Source organism: Topomyia yanbarensis, chromosome 3 (genome assembly GCF_030247195.1).
Source record: "Topomyia yanbarensis strain Yona2022 chromosome 3, ASM3024719v1, whole genome shotgun sequence".
NCBI classification, from domain to species: domain Eukaryota; kingdom Metazoa; phylum Arthropoda; class Insecta; order Diptera; family Culicidae; genus Topomyia; species Topomyia yanbarensis.
Window position 1 is genome coordinate 38,349,770 of NC_080672.1, and position 16,412 is coordinate 38,366,181.

The window sequence follows — 16,412 nt, forward strand, 5'->3', positions numbered from 1 at the left end:
TCTTAGAAAAAACTAATTTGCGTTACTTCCTGCAGAAAAAATAGTTCCTCCACGATATTTTCAAAATTTGGTGATTTAGTTACATTGCTGTGAACTCGACGCTGTGCATTCCGTTTTGCTGTTTGAATATTTGGTGTAGCTTTTGCAGCCGTATCATCATTGGCTGGAGCTAATCAGAACAGGAGAACAAAATAATGTTTTTCAATTATCTTTGTTTGTAGTAATACTAATGAAACTAATGACGGGTTTCTTTTTTGAATCCGGGTCAGGATATGTTCGCTCGAAACTGTCATTTTCGTAAGGAATTTGTAAACAGTGGAGTGAACCTACTGTGACCTGGATCCAAAAAAAGAAATCAGCATGAAATAATAAAGACGTGACATGTTCATGTAGAGATCAAATTCCGCAACAAATGTTTACAACTGCATTGGAATTGGAACAAATTGTCACTTTAGTCTGTATATATTATTCTTCTTCAAAATTTTCTGGATGGCGTTTTCCTGACTCGTGAGCTGCTTCCACTTACCTTTCTCCTCTTGCTAATAGATCTTTTTCCTCAAAACTGTTTTGAATATAAATGTTTATCGTCCTTGACGAGTTGAGTTGAACCTCAACATCTTTCATAAGGGTATTTTCCTATTCGAGACAGTTATATTCCACGAAGCACCGCAAACGAAATCCGCATTAACGTGTTGTAAATACGGATGTATGAACGGGTCCATCATACGGCAGCTAAAGTTTAACCTTGTTACCCTCATTTGATTCGTGTCCATCGTAGAACTCAACAGAAATCAGAAGCCTAAGAAAAATGATTGTATGAGTATAGTTTATATAATTTTTAATAAAAATATGTACATCTCACCATTTCAATTGCACTGCGACTGTATTTCTGTATTTGAGCCACCAGTTTGACAGATTAATGACGGAGTAAAAGCTTTGTTCGAATTTCGAACTTGCTACAGTCCAAACTGAGTAAAGTAAGCTTTTATTCATATCAAGTTGAGCAAATGCTACAAGAGTTTACTTTGCTCAAAATCGAGTAGAGTAAACTTGTTCGGAGCAAATGCTACTTTTTATTCATACGGCTTAATAGTGTTGGTTACATTGACGATATTGAAAAGGAGAAAAATCCAATGAATCGAAAGCCGAAATAAAACTGTTGAATAACAAATGAAAGAAAATACGTGAATTAAAAACGGAGCTCAACAATCTACAAGACGAATAAGACCAGTATGTAAAAGCAGACTACGATGCGATTAAAAATGCGAAGAAGGCAATCGTGCTATGCTCTTGCTAAATCTATTGAAATTGCGTTTTTCCTGTCCAAATCAGTATTTGGTAGTAAATAGGGTAGAATAGTAAAAATAAAATAAAAAATGGACAATAAATTATTCTACAGTCGTGATTCGCTGGTTGGACATTTTTTAACTGGACCGCTTTTTAGTTGGACCTCCACTAGTTGGACCATTGTCCAACTAAAAAGCATCTGACTAACAAAATCTTATGTCAAATTTACTTTGACAATCAATCTGAAAATTTTCTTAGAGATGTGAATAGACGCAATTACACTACTAACGTCTCCTTTGGAGAGCTTTTGACATCTCTCAGTCGGTCCAACTAACGAATCAAATTCGTTAGTTGGACAGAGGTGTGGCCCAACCAGCGAATCACGACTGTACTTCTTGACTGAGGTCAGCTACCAATAATGATTCACAAAATTCGAAATCATTATGGATTGACAGAGTTCTATTATCACGTATTCATAGCTTCATCAATATTGCGCACTTCCCACCAACCTGGACTCCGCACTTTTAAAGTGCGAGTGATCTCAAAACTGCGAGCTGTCAAACAACATGTATTTCAAGTGATAGAGATGGTACTTTCATAGACAGACCAGTCGAACTAACCGGTCTATGAGAAGAATTTAATGGAAGAATGGTAAGTGCGCAGTGCGGTTAGAATCCAGTTTTTAGTGCCACAAGCAATAAAGCTGAAGCAAATTTGTTGCGTGAAGGAGAAACGCTTTAAAAAAGAAGAACTTGTTTTAGGTATTATAGTGGATCCTTAGGAAAGAAACCATAATATTCGTTTTGAATCGTCTCACAATACATATTCCGAAAAAGAGATGCTAGATGATAGTCTTGGATACTTTTTATCGACACTCAGAGATGGAAACGCAAACCGAGCCTTTGAGGAACGAACCGGAAACTGAACAAAAAAACTACGCTAGCGAGAGAGCGGGAAATTGCATCATTCTGTGAAATAAGTTTGCGGCGCACGGTCTGCCGCAGGACAAAGAAAAAAAAACGCTTCACTCTAAATAATCGAATAATTTTATGGAATACGACACGTATCACCACAAACTATATGTTTTTCACAAACCCTCAGTTTAAGAACAGACATCCATGATCGAACAAAAATATTTAAAAACGTGTGTAAACATTTGAATTAATATACGATAAACACTAGCGCCGCCAAACCAACTTATCCCAACTATCCATCAAATCCATTCCGGAACTGGTTCGAAATCCTGAATGGATTCAGTATGGAATCTTGCTCAAAGAAAACAACCGATTCCGACTCTATCGGTTCATGCATTTGAGCTGGAATTCATACTGGATCCACTCAGAAGTCCGAACCGGTTCCGGACTAGTTTGACTACCCTCTAAGAACGGTTGGTTTCAAAATCGTCCAACGAAGGACATTTGTAGGACCAATTTGGACAACGTCCAAATAACCGTTCAACGAACGTCCATCGTTGGACCCGTGTTGAACGATTTTGAAACAATTTTTTGGACGTCTCAATGGGCAGGTAGAGGAATAACCGCTGTCAATTCAATCGAACTCAGCCACTAAAAAAAAATGACGACAGTAGTGCACCTGGTTTGGATATCCCAACTACCTTCGAAACCGTTCGATTTTTACACAAGTTGAATGCTGAAGATGGACGTCTGTTCTCTGTGGTTTAAGAAATAAATCATAAAATATAACTATAAATGATCAAGACCATATTTCAAAATGTTTGTTTATTACTGTAATAGATTGGGTTAGGATACTGAGTTAACTTATTCATAGCACAATAAATTATATTCAAATGGTATTAGAATTAGCAACGTTGAAAATTGTAGAACTTTTCAACTCTTTAGATTAGCTTCTCTTCAATTTCACCGTTCCGCAAAGAAATTCCCAATGTGGGGTCCAACTGTTTTGCGCTGTAAACGTGACAATCGTTAGTAAGAAAAAATGAAGTCAACATCCGAATATCAATCTAAGCTTTGGCTAGGAACTACACGAGAACGCACTAACCTGGTCGGAAGATCATCGGTATGCTTGCGTTTGTGCTCCTTCAAACGAGAATCGGTATTAAATCCTTTACCACACACATCACAATTGTGCCGATAGACACCCGTATGAAGAGACATGTGCCCGGCTAGGGCATTTTTTAGGGCAAAACCTTTGTCACACACGGTACATCGGTAAGGCCACTCACCGGTATGAATGGGTGTGTGTGCAGTTAAGCCAGTTTTGTAGGCAAAAGTTCTGCCGCACACCCTACACTTGTACGGTGACTCACCCGTGTGAATTAGCATGTGTGAGGTTAGACTATTTTTGTGGTTAAAATCTTTGCCACACACGCTGCAATTGTACGATCGTTCACCAGTGTGTACATTCCGATGAACCGATAGTGTGGTTCTTCGGGCGAATGTTTTCCCGCAGATATCGCAGCTGAAGGGCCGTTCGCCGCTATGTGTCTGGACGTGGTCGGCAAGGTCACACTTCTGGAGAAATCGTTTATCGCAATATTTGCATTCGTGTCGCCATTCGGCATCGACAGCTGGAATGGGAGATGTGGGCAGCAGCAGATTCGGTGGTTTCTGGTCGTTCTGCACATCGTCCCGTGCATCGTATGCTGAGAGGTGGTCCTCGCTGAAAATATGGAAACCGTTAGTAGGATAAATTGATGCAACATAGTTTCGGCCTATTGCATTGATAAAGAAGTAAGCATAGTCATACTGAGAAAGGTACTTATAAGGCGCCAATACACTAATCTAACCTAGTACACACTTATGTGAAAAGGGACGCATTTTAGGACAGGGTAGAAATACTGATCAAAGCCACTCTACACCAAAAATATACTATAATGAATCTATAAAGCTGGATTTTCATAAACTTGCTGCCAATTTCTAGTTAAATTTTTCCACAGCATGTAATGTCAATCGAGACATTTTGGGAGATCTTATCGCAAACGTATTTGCGGAATCCTACCGCTCAAATGTGAAATAAAATCGTAATGGAATAAATGTTTCTTAATGTATCAAGTACTACTTTGTCTCGGGATTATGAGCGGTAAACACGCAAAATGTAAAAATTTGCCGCTTCATGGAACCTAGTTATATAACTACAATAAAGATTTTTGACTCGTTCTATTTGCTGTATGTAACGCTAATTGTAAATTACAACCACAACTCATGCTGCTTAAACACCAGTGGGATTTAACATGATTTTTACTATTCTTGTCAATAATTAAATCTCTCACTGATACAGCACTGTTCAATTCCTCTATCTCTTCATCATCTCCATAATTCTATCGCAAAACGGAACAAGACGTCATTTCCTAACGCACCTATTGAGATATCTGACCTTTTTACACTATACCCCTCAAACTCAGAATCTGTTTTTGACATTAAAAATGTCTTACTCCACTATCTGGGGCTAGGTGTCATTCTAAAATCTAAACTATCTCCCATGTAACGAAACTATGTAAGGTTTGCACGCTTATAACTCCGATATTACTAGATGGATTTTAATCATTCATACACCAACCGATTCAGAAACACCTAACTTAAATATTGGTAATAATTTAATATCTCCCCAATAAAAGTAGACTTTTGGAAATTGGTAAAATTAAAAAGTTCACAAAAAACGGGAAAAATACCATTCGTGAGGCAGATTTCTCAGACACAGCCGTCAAAAGAGGGCAGCTTAGTTGCTCAATGAAACACGAAAAGTCATAAATAGAAGCAACGCATGTCCGTTTAAATCAGTTGTTGCTCTTATCCCACACGAGCAACGTCGTCTCCGGGCGATGCAATAAGCGCTATCGATTTTCGGTAACGTTGGCATTTGCACACACTCGCACCTAAGTGACTAAACCATATACGATTAGTTTATAAATAGAGGTGACGCGTACCCGTTTGAATCAGTTTTTGTTCTTATGTCGAACGGGTAAGATCATGGCTGCAGCGTCTGGGCACTACAATAAGCGGTAGACGCTATGCATTTTCGGCAGCGGTGGCCGTGTGCGGATTTGTCGGGTACCAGCATGGTGTCACAGAATGATTTGCAAAGTGGGTGGGCGGGGTGGTTTGGATTTAATTCAATACGGTGTGTGCTGCTTAAGAGTGTTGCGTTTGAAAAAAATATATTTATTTTTATGCATGCGTGTGCGTTGTAACTTGTTAATCCATGTTTACGGCGCTTTGTAGCTGCGTAGGGTAAAGAGCCAATTGGTTTTCATGTTTCATATTTCGGTTATATGTTTTTTATCAGTAAGGCATCTGACAACGTGCTTCTGTAGTTATTGCACTGTTCAGCAGCGTAGTATTTTATATAGGAGAGCACACTCAGGTGTTTTACGCGGATTTTGAAATTTACGCGGTTTTCATTAACGCGTTTTTTTTTTAATTTACGCGGTTTTCATTTACACGGCCTGTATCCCCTGCGTGAAAAATCTGAGTGTAATTGCATCGGAAACAATCACATTCCCAGCAGAACTTTTTGTTTTCTAATTTCAAACACTTTTGTTTCGTACTGCACACAACGGAAAATTTTAAAACAGAACTTACCGTCCCAGCAGCAGTTGAAGCGGGTGTTCTTTTTCGATTCAAATTCAAGCCATGTCTTAAGCGTTACTGGACTTAAAATTGTTTTCCCAGTTTAACCAGTCAGAATATCTGTCCTACCCTATGTATTTAAAACACAGTTCTAATTGCGTTTTAAGGTATACAACAAATACGGTTGGGTATACTAATTTAAATTTTAAAATAAATCTGTTTTAAATTATGAAACAAACCGCCGTACTGAAGATATAATTATGTCAGTTCTATTACCACATAAAACCCCTATATAACATAAAACGCTGCAGAATTGGTTTAATAATACAATGTTTACACTACAGAGTTATAACACGTTTTAATAATTAGCAACAAGAAAAATGTCACCAAGATAGCATAAAAACCCGTTTTAACTGGTAGTGCGAACGTTGCATAACAATGTAATTTATCAAATAATTTCATTTTTCCACCACTAATCGATCAAGAAATACTTACACTTAAGATTGTTTACTTAAGTTCATTAGTACATTATTGAAAATTTAAATGGAAAATGAAATTTCATATTTTATGGAGAATCTGTATATTTCCGTTGGCGGGCGTGGGTTTCCTCATCACAGCTCTCAATATGGAACTTTTCTTTTGAATATATTTTCTGGACAGACCAGCCTGTTTTTACTAGATGGATCAGCCAAATAATGCCAATCACCTAGTGAGATACTTGATTAATTAATAGATTACCGTTAAAAGACCTTCAATAAATTATGTTTTAATGGGGAGGGTATATAGCAAATTGTAACATATGAAAACAGGCGAGTGAACAAGAACGTGTGTCGATATGTGTGATAGATAAAAAAGCTATATTTTTAATGTCACCGTGGTCGTGTCCTGTACACAACCCTTTAATTTTTTTTCTCCAACTTTCCTGTGCAATCGATGTTTTTACCTCTAAATTAAAATGTCGAAACAGCTGGTAAGACTATAGAGACAGGGGACGCTGTCTAGCAAGTATTGCGTACCCAATATCAGCTGGACCGGACCTGATTATCACGGTTAAACAGCAATAAAATTATTTGCATATATGTCAACGACTAGTATACGAGACATGCGAAACCGCTTACCCTATATTCTCTTTTTGGGGTGAAGTAACCAAAAACGGGGTCCAAAGCGCTGGACCGAGGCGAGATGTTGGGTGCGCGCAAAATATATGTAATTTGACAACCGCAGCCTACCCTAGAGGTGTGCAAACCGCTCTGCTAGATTTCTGTTAGTCTTGGTTTGGCAGCCCTGTCCGATTTCTGCGCGTATCCTGTCGGGTTAGTTGAGCTATGCCAAACTCGGTTTCGCCCGCGTTTTCTGGAAAATTTTGAACCGAGTAAAGCCCTGACATAACTTGCAAAGATCCTGGCAATTACTACCTGGTAGAATTTAGCACGAATCGAGCAAAACATCTGACAAAGATGTGGCAGGAAGCGTACAGAGACCTTGGCCGTACATTTCTGGATGGATTCTGGATAAAAGTGAGCAGCATCGTTTGGTTTAACCGCTTCTGTCAGAAACGGTTGTTGCATTTGAGCGAATTCGTTGCCAAAATTCTCGCACAAATCGCGCAAAATGCTCGCAGAAACTCTGCCAGCATCAATTTCGCTTTGCTCAACTTGCTAACTTTCTGCTTGCCACGCTGACCGGGTCGGCGTGGAGCCGGCGCGCCGCCGATTTTTATCTGAAATCGGCGGCGCGGCGCCCGCCTCTAGTCTACCCCTGTATAGAGATATGTGGATATCTATATACTATACTACATCTTGGCAAGTAAGATTTCTCGCCAGACATATGATTACGGCTCAAAAGTCAAATGTCAAAATTCACTTTTAGGAGATATTCTGGAGAAACCGTTATTACCCAAACACGGTGCATAGACGTCAACGAATGAGAACACCTTTCTCCTTTGTTTGCTATCAACGGCTGTGCTGGACAATAAACACTTTAGGTTCGTCCGAAATTTCCCCTCAATGTGCATTTTGACAGTTGACTTTTGAGCCCTAATCTTACGTTTGTCGAGATTTCATCACCGCTTTCGGCCTCAAGCAGAATTGTTTTGTTTATGCTGGCATTCTAGTGGAAATCAATCAAAACTTCACCTGTAATTTCGAATGAGTTTGACAGGAAGTAAATCTTGCTATAAATAGGTTTGTCCCAGTACATGGAAGCTACTCCCTGTTTCTTGGGAGCAAAAAATTCTTGCTCCTTTTCACTCCGGTTTGCCACCAGAAGAAGATAATACAGGAACGATTTTCTCCCTGTTTGTTCCGGAGTACTTCCAGTTTCTCCTGGTACTGGAACAAACCTAATCCTTACCATAAAATAATCAGCACAGAGAACAGACGTCCATCTTCAGCATTCAACTTGTGTAAAAATCGGTTTCGAAGTTAGTTTTATGATATCTAATACAGGTGCGCTACTGTCGTCATGGGGCTGAGTTCGACTGAATAGACAGCGGTTATTCCTCTACCCAGTCAAACTAGGACGGAACCGTTTCGGACTTCTGAGTGGATTCAATATGAATTCCAACTCAAATGTATCAACCGATAGAGTCGGAATCGTTTTTCTTTGAGCAAGATTCCATACTGAATCCATTCAGGATTTCGAACTGGTTCCGGAATGGATTTGACGGATAGTTGGGATAAGTTGGTTTGGCGGCGCTAGTGTTTATCGTATATTAATTCAAATGTTTAAACGTTTTTTAAATATAATTGTTCGATCATGGATGTCTGTTCGCTGTATAATTAGTGTCAACTTTATTGTCAGCATGTTTAACAACAAGTTTGGCTAAGACACTTTTTTGGCAAAAATTTTATAGCGAAGGTCGTGAACGGTCGAAACATGTTTCTTTTTGCGGATTTAATTTTTTACGAATTCCGGATAGTCTCTCCGTAACATCACTCGTGTACGAAATTGTGTACGACCCGGTCACCGGATAGCGATGAAAGTGAGCGGACAAATCCTCCCATGTGTCATAAACTCGAAGATTTTCTACAACAATCTCGCGTCAAGCAAAATGACAATATAAGCCATCAGAGATGCCAGATTTGCAGACAAGTCTGCAAATTCGCAGACTTTTAATTTAAGCTGCAGATTTTTCGATGACGCAGATATTTGCAGATTTTATAGTTTGGTTGCAGATATTTGCAGATTTTTTAGTTTTGTTGCAGATATTTGCAGATTTTTGAATATAAAGGCTTTTAGTTACACTAGCTTTCCTGTCATTTTTTGTTCTTCCCAGACTTTTAAAATTATTACTGCAGACATTTGAAAAAAGTACCTGGCATCTCTGTAAGCCATGAAGAAAAATTAGTGCCAATTATATACGTGATATATAGAGAAAAATAAACGCTCCGAAAATAGTGGATTACGTTTCCTTTTTAATTCACACGTGCAGAAATTTGTCTCCGGGTCGGTCCTTGGACGGCGGTGCAGTTTAACATGCGTTGCTACCAGAGTGTGTGTAATAGATAAGCTTGAACGTCGCGAACGAGTCAGGCTAACTCAGCGGCCGAAAATCCACTATAGCAACGGGAGAACCCAGCGCCACCAATAGGATCAATCGGATCGTAAACAGCAGTGCACACGGAAGAACAACCAGACAGAACAAGAAAACAGAAGAAACCATCCCAGCGCACCCTAGTACCCGCACCCCTACGCCCAAGTCCACATCGATTGTCCTAGAACTGATCAAAATCAACAAGAACCCTCCAAACCATCCATTCCACGTAGGTAAAATTCTCAATGACAAAGAATAATTCAGTAACTTCATAGCGATTGTGAAGTTGGAAAAGTTTAAGCTCAAGATCGACTCTGATGATGAAAAACGGCTTAGAATGCTTAAACTGAACCGTTAAGGAAAATATGATGGACAACATCGAAGCGGATTTCCCCGTGCCCATGGTCCAACGAGTAAAGAGACGAGGCAATGACAAGAAACTGGTGGATACATACAACATAAAAGTTACGGTGGAAGCACAAAAAACACGCCACAGAGTAAAACTACAGCTGAAATTTCAAGGCAGAATTGTATATATTCCCCATCAGACAGTGTAAGAACTGCTGGCGCTACGGCCATAGACTTATCCAGCTGCGTTGGTATTGTGCCGTTTTGACGTTTAAATTGGGAGGAAAACAAATCATTTGCACTGCAAATTGAGAGGAAAACAAACCGCTTCAAGGCTTAAGAAGAGGGTGGTAGTATAAAAATGCGAGATCTCAGTGTGTGTATTTTAAACGTCAGATATCTCAATGGAGCCAAATACCAACCAAATACTACACATCCAAAATAGGCTGTGCTTCATGTGGGCGAGGGCACAAAAATCCGCAATTCGATGAAGGAAAGATAAATCCCTTTCAGACAGGCAGAATCATATTATCCCAGGGTGGAGAACCGTTTTGGCCTGAGAGAAGAAGCCGTTCCAACTCTGCGACATGCAACCTCCCAGTCACCAAATTTTCTGGCAGAGACCGCTCTGCTAGATTTCTGTAACGCTCTGCTAGATTTCTGTAAGGCTTGGTTTGGCAGCCCTATTAGATTTCTGCGCGCATCCTGTCGGGTTAGTTGAGCTAGTGCGAACTCGGTTTCGCTCGAGTTTTCTGGCGAATTTTGACAGGAACCGAGCAAAACCCTGGCATAACTCGGAAATAAACCGTGCAAAGATCCAGGCAATTCCTACCTGGTAGAATATGCACGAATCGAGCAAAACATCCGACAAAGATGTGACAGGAAGCGTACAGAGATCTTGGCCGTACATTCCTGGCTGGATTCTGGATAAAAGTGAGCAGCATCGGTTGGTTTAATCGCTTCTGTCAGAAACGGTTGTTGCATTTGAGCGAATTCTTTGCCAGAATTCTCGCAGAAATCGCGCAAAATGCTCGCAGAAACTCTACCAGTATCAATTTTGCTTTGCTCAACTTTTGCTAACTTTCTGCTTGCCACGGTGACTGGGCATTCTGTTTTGGGGTGTTATACAACAACCACTTCTTGACAACATTAGCTGTATGCTTGGGATCGTTGTCTTGTTGGAAAATCCAATCACTCGCAAAGCCCAATTTTTCAGCAGATTGCTTCAGATTAGCGCGCAATATGTCCAAATATTTGAATCTATCCATGATGCCATCAATGAGCACCAAATTTCCTACTCCTGCCGTCGACATACAGCCCCACACCATTACGGACCCACCACCATGTTTTACAGTTGGCAACAAATTCTTGGGTTCCATGGCTGTACCGTTTTTCCTCCAAACTTTCACTTTTCCATCGGACCCAAACAAATTAAACTTACTTTCGTCCGTGAAAATGACGCGTTCCCAGTACGACAAGTCATCATTAAGATGCAACTTCGAGAAAGTCAGGCGTTTCTCCATATTTATTTTACTTATGAACGGTTTTTTCGGGGAGTACGGTTAAATAAATTCATTTTATGCAGAACATTTCGAACGGTTTGTGGATACACTTGTGTACCGGAAGTATCATGGACCATTTTAGCAAGTTCCACAGCAGTTGTTCTCGGATTCTTCTCGACTTCTCGCTGTATTTGCCGTCTGTCTCTGCTTGACAGCTTCCTCGGACGTCCACTATGCGCATTTTTCGGTGGAGTCACACTCCGAACAATATTTTACGATGTATTGCACCGTAGCTCTCGGGTTTCCTGTGATAGCTGCTATTTCTGCGTAACTTTTATTTTCTCGACGAAGTTTTAAAATTATTTGGCGTACTTTCACCGAAGTTTCCTTGCGTTTCTTTTTATTATCCATTGGTATTACAGTTTTTTCACCTGAGCACTATAACCAAATTGTAAACATAGAAGCATGTGTTGACGGATCCCACACAGTGTTGCCAAAAGAAGTTACATGTTTCAGTAGAATTATTTGACTACAAAAACAAATTAATTTCGTATACAGGTAAGGGTATGAAGACTTTTTTGAGTATGGTTTATGTATTTTTTTTTATTAAAAGATCTACAACTTTCAAAAAAAATGTCTCATGTTTTTTTTGTTTTTTTTTTCGAAATGTAACACCATTCGATAGTTTAAGTTGGTTTGCCCCAGTTAGATCGTATGAAAGGATTGAATTGATAGCTGTATGAAGACTTTTTTGAGTGACTGTATCTAGGGTTCAGATAGTTAGGATTAGTCGATAAATATACTAAAGACAAAATGAATGTTGAAAAATACGGAACATTTTTCGGGACGTCTGGTCATGCGGGACATGATCCGGGACGTCTGGTCATTTTATAGAAGAGCTTAGTATGATGTGTCATTTACTTTGTCTAATCCTATGAAAAATGTCCTTTGGTTTCAGACATCGTCGTTGCAACTAAACTAATTTATCATTTAATCTATTCCTATTTTGATCCTGAGTCTCCAACGTCTGAAGAGGATAAATTAACTATTAAATAATCTAATCATTTTGATGTTTCTGGCTAATGGTTGCTAGGACAAACTTTCACTACATTCTCGAGCAAATTTCAAAATTGCCCTTTCAGACGCCCATGATAGCCTTTAGAATACATATTAGATAAGTCGGAAGAGTCGATAAGCAATTCTCCCCAACGCTAGTGAAGCATATTTATGTTAACACACTTATTTTAATACTGCTAGGTTAACTAGTAGTCATCAAACAAAGACTAAAACCCTGTACTAGTTCGCTTAACGAAAATTTATGATCAAACTTAAAAAAGAAACAATCACGCCAACAAACTCCATGCAAAATGACCGACCACCGATACAACTATCATCAGATCAGAAACCGGCAGAATGGTTACCTTACCTTTGCGGTGGCTGTGTGGAATCGATGGATGCGATGGGAGATTCCTCATTCCGGTTGTTGAGTGTATTTTCGTTCTCTTCTCGTACGGACCAGTTTACCGATTTATGCTCACTGAAAATGTGGAAACCCCTTTCAAACTAAATATTATGCGACATTCGGCTAGGAACTACTCGATAAAAAAAAACGTACTCACCTGTCATCCGTATGCTTGCGCTTATGCTCCTTCAAACGAGAATCAAAATTGAATCCTTTGCCACACACATCACAGCTGTACCGATAGTCACCAGTATGAGTGGACGTATGTTCGGTTAAAGCCATCTTCTGGGTAAAATCTTTGCCACATACAGTGCACTTGTACGGTCTGCTGTGTGAATGACGGTGTGCATAGAGACTTGAATTCGTAGCGAATGTCTTATTGCAAACATTGCAACTGAATGGTCGTTCGCCCTCATGGGACCGTACGTGTTCGATAAGCCGTCTCTTATAGCGAAAACGTTTACCACAATGCTTACATTGGTGTGGCCGTGTAGGATCGATGGTTGAGCTTTCAGATTTTACTTTTATGTTGCTGGGTGAATTATCGTTGCTCTGCACATATTTTTTTGCATTGAAGTTAGTAAGTTTCTTTTTGCTGAAAACAGACTGTGAGCAAACTGAGGGAAACATTGACATACATCAACCAAACATTCCGTCTGAAATTATATCAGATGAAAAGAACTCACCTGTGCCCATGCGTAGTACGCATGTGCTCCTTCAAGCGAGCACGGTAATTTAATCCTTTGCCACACACATCACAGTTGTACCGATAGACACCCGTATGAATAGACATATGCAAGGTCAGGGCATTTTTGAAAATAAATTCTTTGCCGCACACGGTGCAACAGTGCGGACGCACATCGCTGTGTAAGTGCTGATGACTCTGTAGACTGTCGTTCCTGATAAATGTCTTACCGCAGATATCGCATCTGAAGCGTTTATCTTTGCGATGTACCCAGGCGTGATCGACAAGACCCCCTTTGCGAGTAAATCGTTTGTCACAAAGCTTGCATCCGTATGGTCGACTGGACTCGATGCTTGAGACGGTAGATGCTTGTTCCGGACTGTTTGTTTGATTCCCCTTATTCTGTTCGTCATCCTTTGCACCGTCGTTCACAGGAATGTTCTCACTGAAAACATTGTAAATAGTTAGGCAATTCAAATTACATAAAAGTATCATTCTACCATTCGACCTGTAAGCACATGAAAGGAAATAAACTGACTAACCTGTGCGGTGGTTCACAAATATACAAGCGCTTATGCGCAAGCAAACGAGTAATGGAATTGAATCCTTTGCCACATCCCTCACATTTGTGCCGATAGACACCCGTATGAACGGACATGTGCAAGGTGAGGTGATATTTTTGAGCAAAATGTTTGCCACAAAGGTCACACTTGTATGGCCAATCACCCGTATGAATGGGCATATGTGCGGTTAGATCAAATTTGAGAGTGAATTCTTTGTCACACATGGTGCACTTGTACGGTCGCTCACTTTTGTGCAAATGTCGATGTTTCCATAGGACACAGTTTCTGGAGAATGTCTTACCACAGATATCGCATCTGAAGGCACGTTCGTTATGATGTATCCGTACATGTTCGCCAAGGTCTGTCTTCTGTCGAAATTGTTTACCACATGTCTCGCATTTGTGTTGCGGTCTAGAGTCGATGGCCATTGGATTTAATGTGCTGAAAATATGGGAACTGTTAGCTCTCTGGAGATAATGAAAGTAACATCAACTAAACATGCGACCAGGAGCAGCACAAAAAACTCACCTGGACTTATCAGTATGCATGCGTTTGTGCAAGTTCAAACGCGATTTGAAATGGAATCCTTTACCACACACATCACACTTGTGCCGATAGTCACCCGTATGAAGAGACATATGCAAGGTAAGGCCATTTTTCAGGGTAAAATCTTTGCCGCAAATGGTGCACTTGTGCGCAAAGTCATCCGTATGCGCAGACATGTGGACGGTTAGGCTAGTTTTTTGTTTAAAATCTTTGCCACAAACGGTGCACTTAAACGGTCGCTCACCAGTGTGTAAATAACGATGGTTTACTAGAGTATAGTTTCTGGAGAATGCCTTACCACAGACATCACAACTGAAGGGCCGTTCATCACGATGTGTCTGGACATGTGCGGTAAGGCGATCCTTCTGAAGAAATTGCTTACCACAAATTTTGCATTTGTGTAACTGTTCGGAATCGTTGGTTGAAGTGGAAGATTTTTCGAGCAAGTCGTTGAGCGGAGTTTCGTCGTTCTGCACATTTTTCCGTATGAGATCGGCAACCAATTTAATTTCGCTAAATATTTACGAAACAATTTATCATTGAAATATCTTTCAAGCATTTGGATTAAGGGAACCGACTCACCTGGGCTCCGCACTATGCGTACGCTTGTGCTCTTTAAAGCGAGATGCGACATTATATCCTTTGCCACACACATCGCAGCTGTGTCGATATTTACCCGTATGAAGGGATAGATGATCGACTAGGGACACGTTTTGGGAAAAATCTTTGCCGCATATTGTGCACTTAAACGGCCTGGTGTGTGAACCCCGATGTGCCCATAGGTTGGACCTACTGATAAACGTCTTATCGCAGATATCGCAACTGAAGGGCCGCTCACCACTATGTCCCCTGACGTGTTCGACAAGGCGCCCCTTATGAAAGAATCGTTTGCCACAAACCACACACTCGTGTCGCAGTGTGGCATCGATGTTTGGAATGAGAGGCGCTGCCTGCGTGTCAGGTTTCTGACCATCTTCCAGGGCAACTAATTTATTCTCACTGAAAATATGAGAACCGTTAACAAACTGAAGATAATATAGTAAATATATATCACACGGAAACATGACATTGACAATACGATAAACCAAACCTTATGCAGGATATTGCGATGAAGAACAGAACATACTTACCTTTCATCAGATTCATTACTAGTTCTAGAACCGATTGTTGGTTGTTCTATGTTGAGATCTTGGGAGAGTCGACTACGATTTTCTGGGCCACAATCCTCAGTGGAGTATATATTGTGCCCTTCGATTTTTATAGATTCATTTGTAGCGATACCGTCTTGTAGGTTTTCTATTGTTGCATCAGTCACATCAGCTCTTTCCTCTGTCTTAATTTGCAAGGACTCTTCCATTGCAATAATTTTTTTTTAGAATCAATATTTTTAAAATGAACACAATAAGAACGAGTTCAATTAACTCCTCTGAATTGGTACCCACAAACTCTTGTTTACCATTTATCTGTCAATCAGGGATGCCAGATTTGAAGATATGTCTTCATTTGGAAGACATTTGAAATCAGATGCATTAGGTCTGTTCCAGTACCAGGAGAAACTGGAAGTACTCCGGAGAAAATCGTTCCTGTACTCTCTTCTTCTCTTTTTTCTTCTTCTGGTAGCATACCGGAGTAAAAAAGAGCAAAGATTTTTTGCTCCTGTTTACTCCGAAGTGACTTCCGTGTACTGGAACAAACCTATTATGCATTTTTTATGAAATGAGAAGACATTTGAAAATTATACCTGGTATCCCTGCTGTCAATGTTGTATTGAGTTCTACAAGATGACGACACGAATGAACTTATGATGAATGAAGTTCACGTTTGACAATTCTCGGTGGTTTGTTTACTTTGTCAGTTGCGTGAGTTCGAGTGCAACGGGTGCTCATCTGTCACACTCGATCTCACGTAACTCCTATGTAAACAAACCACCGAGAATT

At 40.1% G+C, this 16,412-nt stretch overlaps 1 protein-coding gene and 1 long non-coding RNA gene across 2 annotated transcripts; both read right to left on the reverse strand.

Moving 5' to 3' along the window:
• Positions 1-1,077, reverse strand: LOC131692516 (uncharacterized). The gene is made up of 3 exons (XR_009305991.1): positions 863-1,077; positions 527-799; positions 1-169 (listed from the first exon to the last, which is right to left on the reverse strand). It is a non-coding gene; the product is annotated as an uncharacterized LOC131692516 (long non-coding RNA).
• Positions 1,078-3,026: 1,949 nt separating this feature from the next.
• On the reverse strand, positions 3,027-15,984 carry LOC131689365 (zinc finger protein 62-like). The gene is made up of 9 exons (XM_058974411.1): positions 15,606-15,984; positions 15,058-15,474; positions 14,458-14,988; positions 13,909-14,370; positions 13,368-13,811; positions 12,839-13,276; positions 12,646-12,756; positions 3,307-3,927; positions 3,027-3,212 (listed from the first exon to the last, which is right to left on the reverse strand). The coding sequence occupies exons 1-9, from the start codon at positions 15,830-15,832 to the stop codon at positions 3,143-3,145; spliced, it is 3,321 nt and encodes a 1,106-aa protein (XP_058830394.1). The 5' UTR covers positions 15,833-15,984; the 3' UTR covers positions 3,027-3,142.
• Positions 15,985-16,412: the final 428 nt, after the last annotated feature.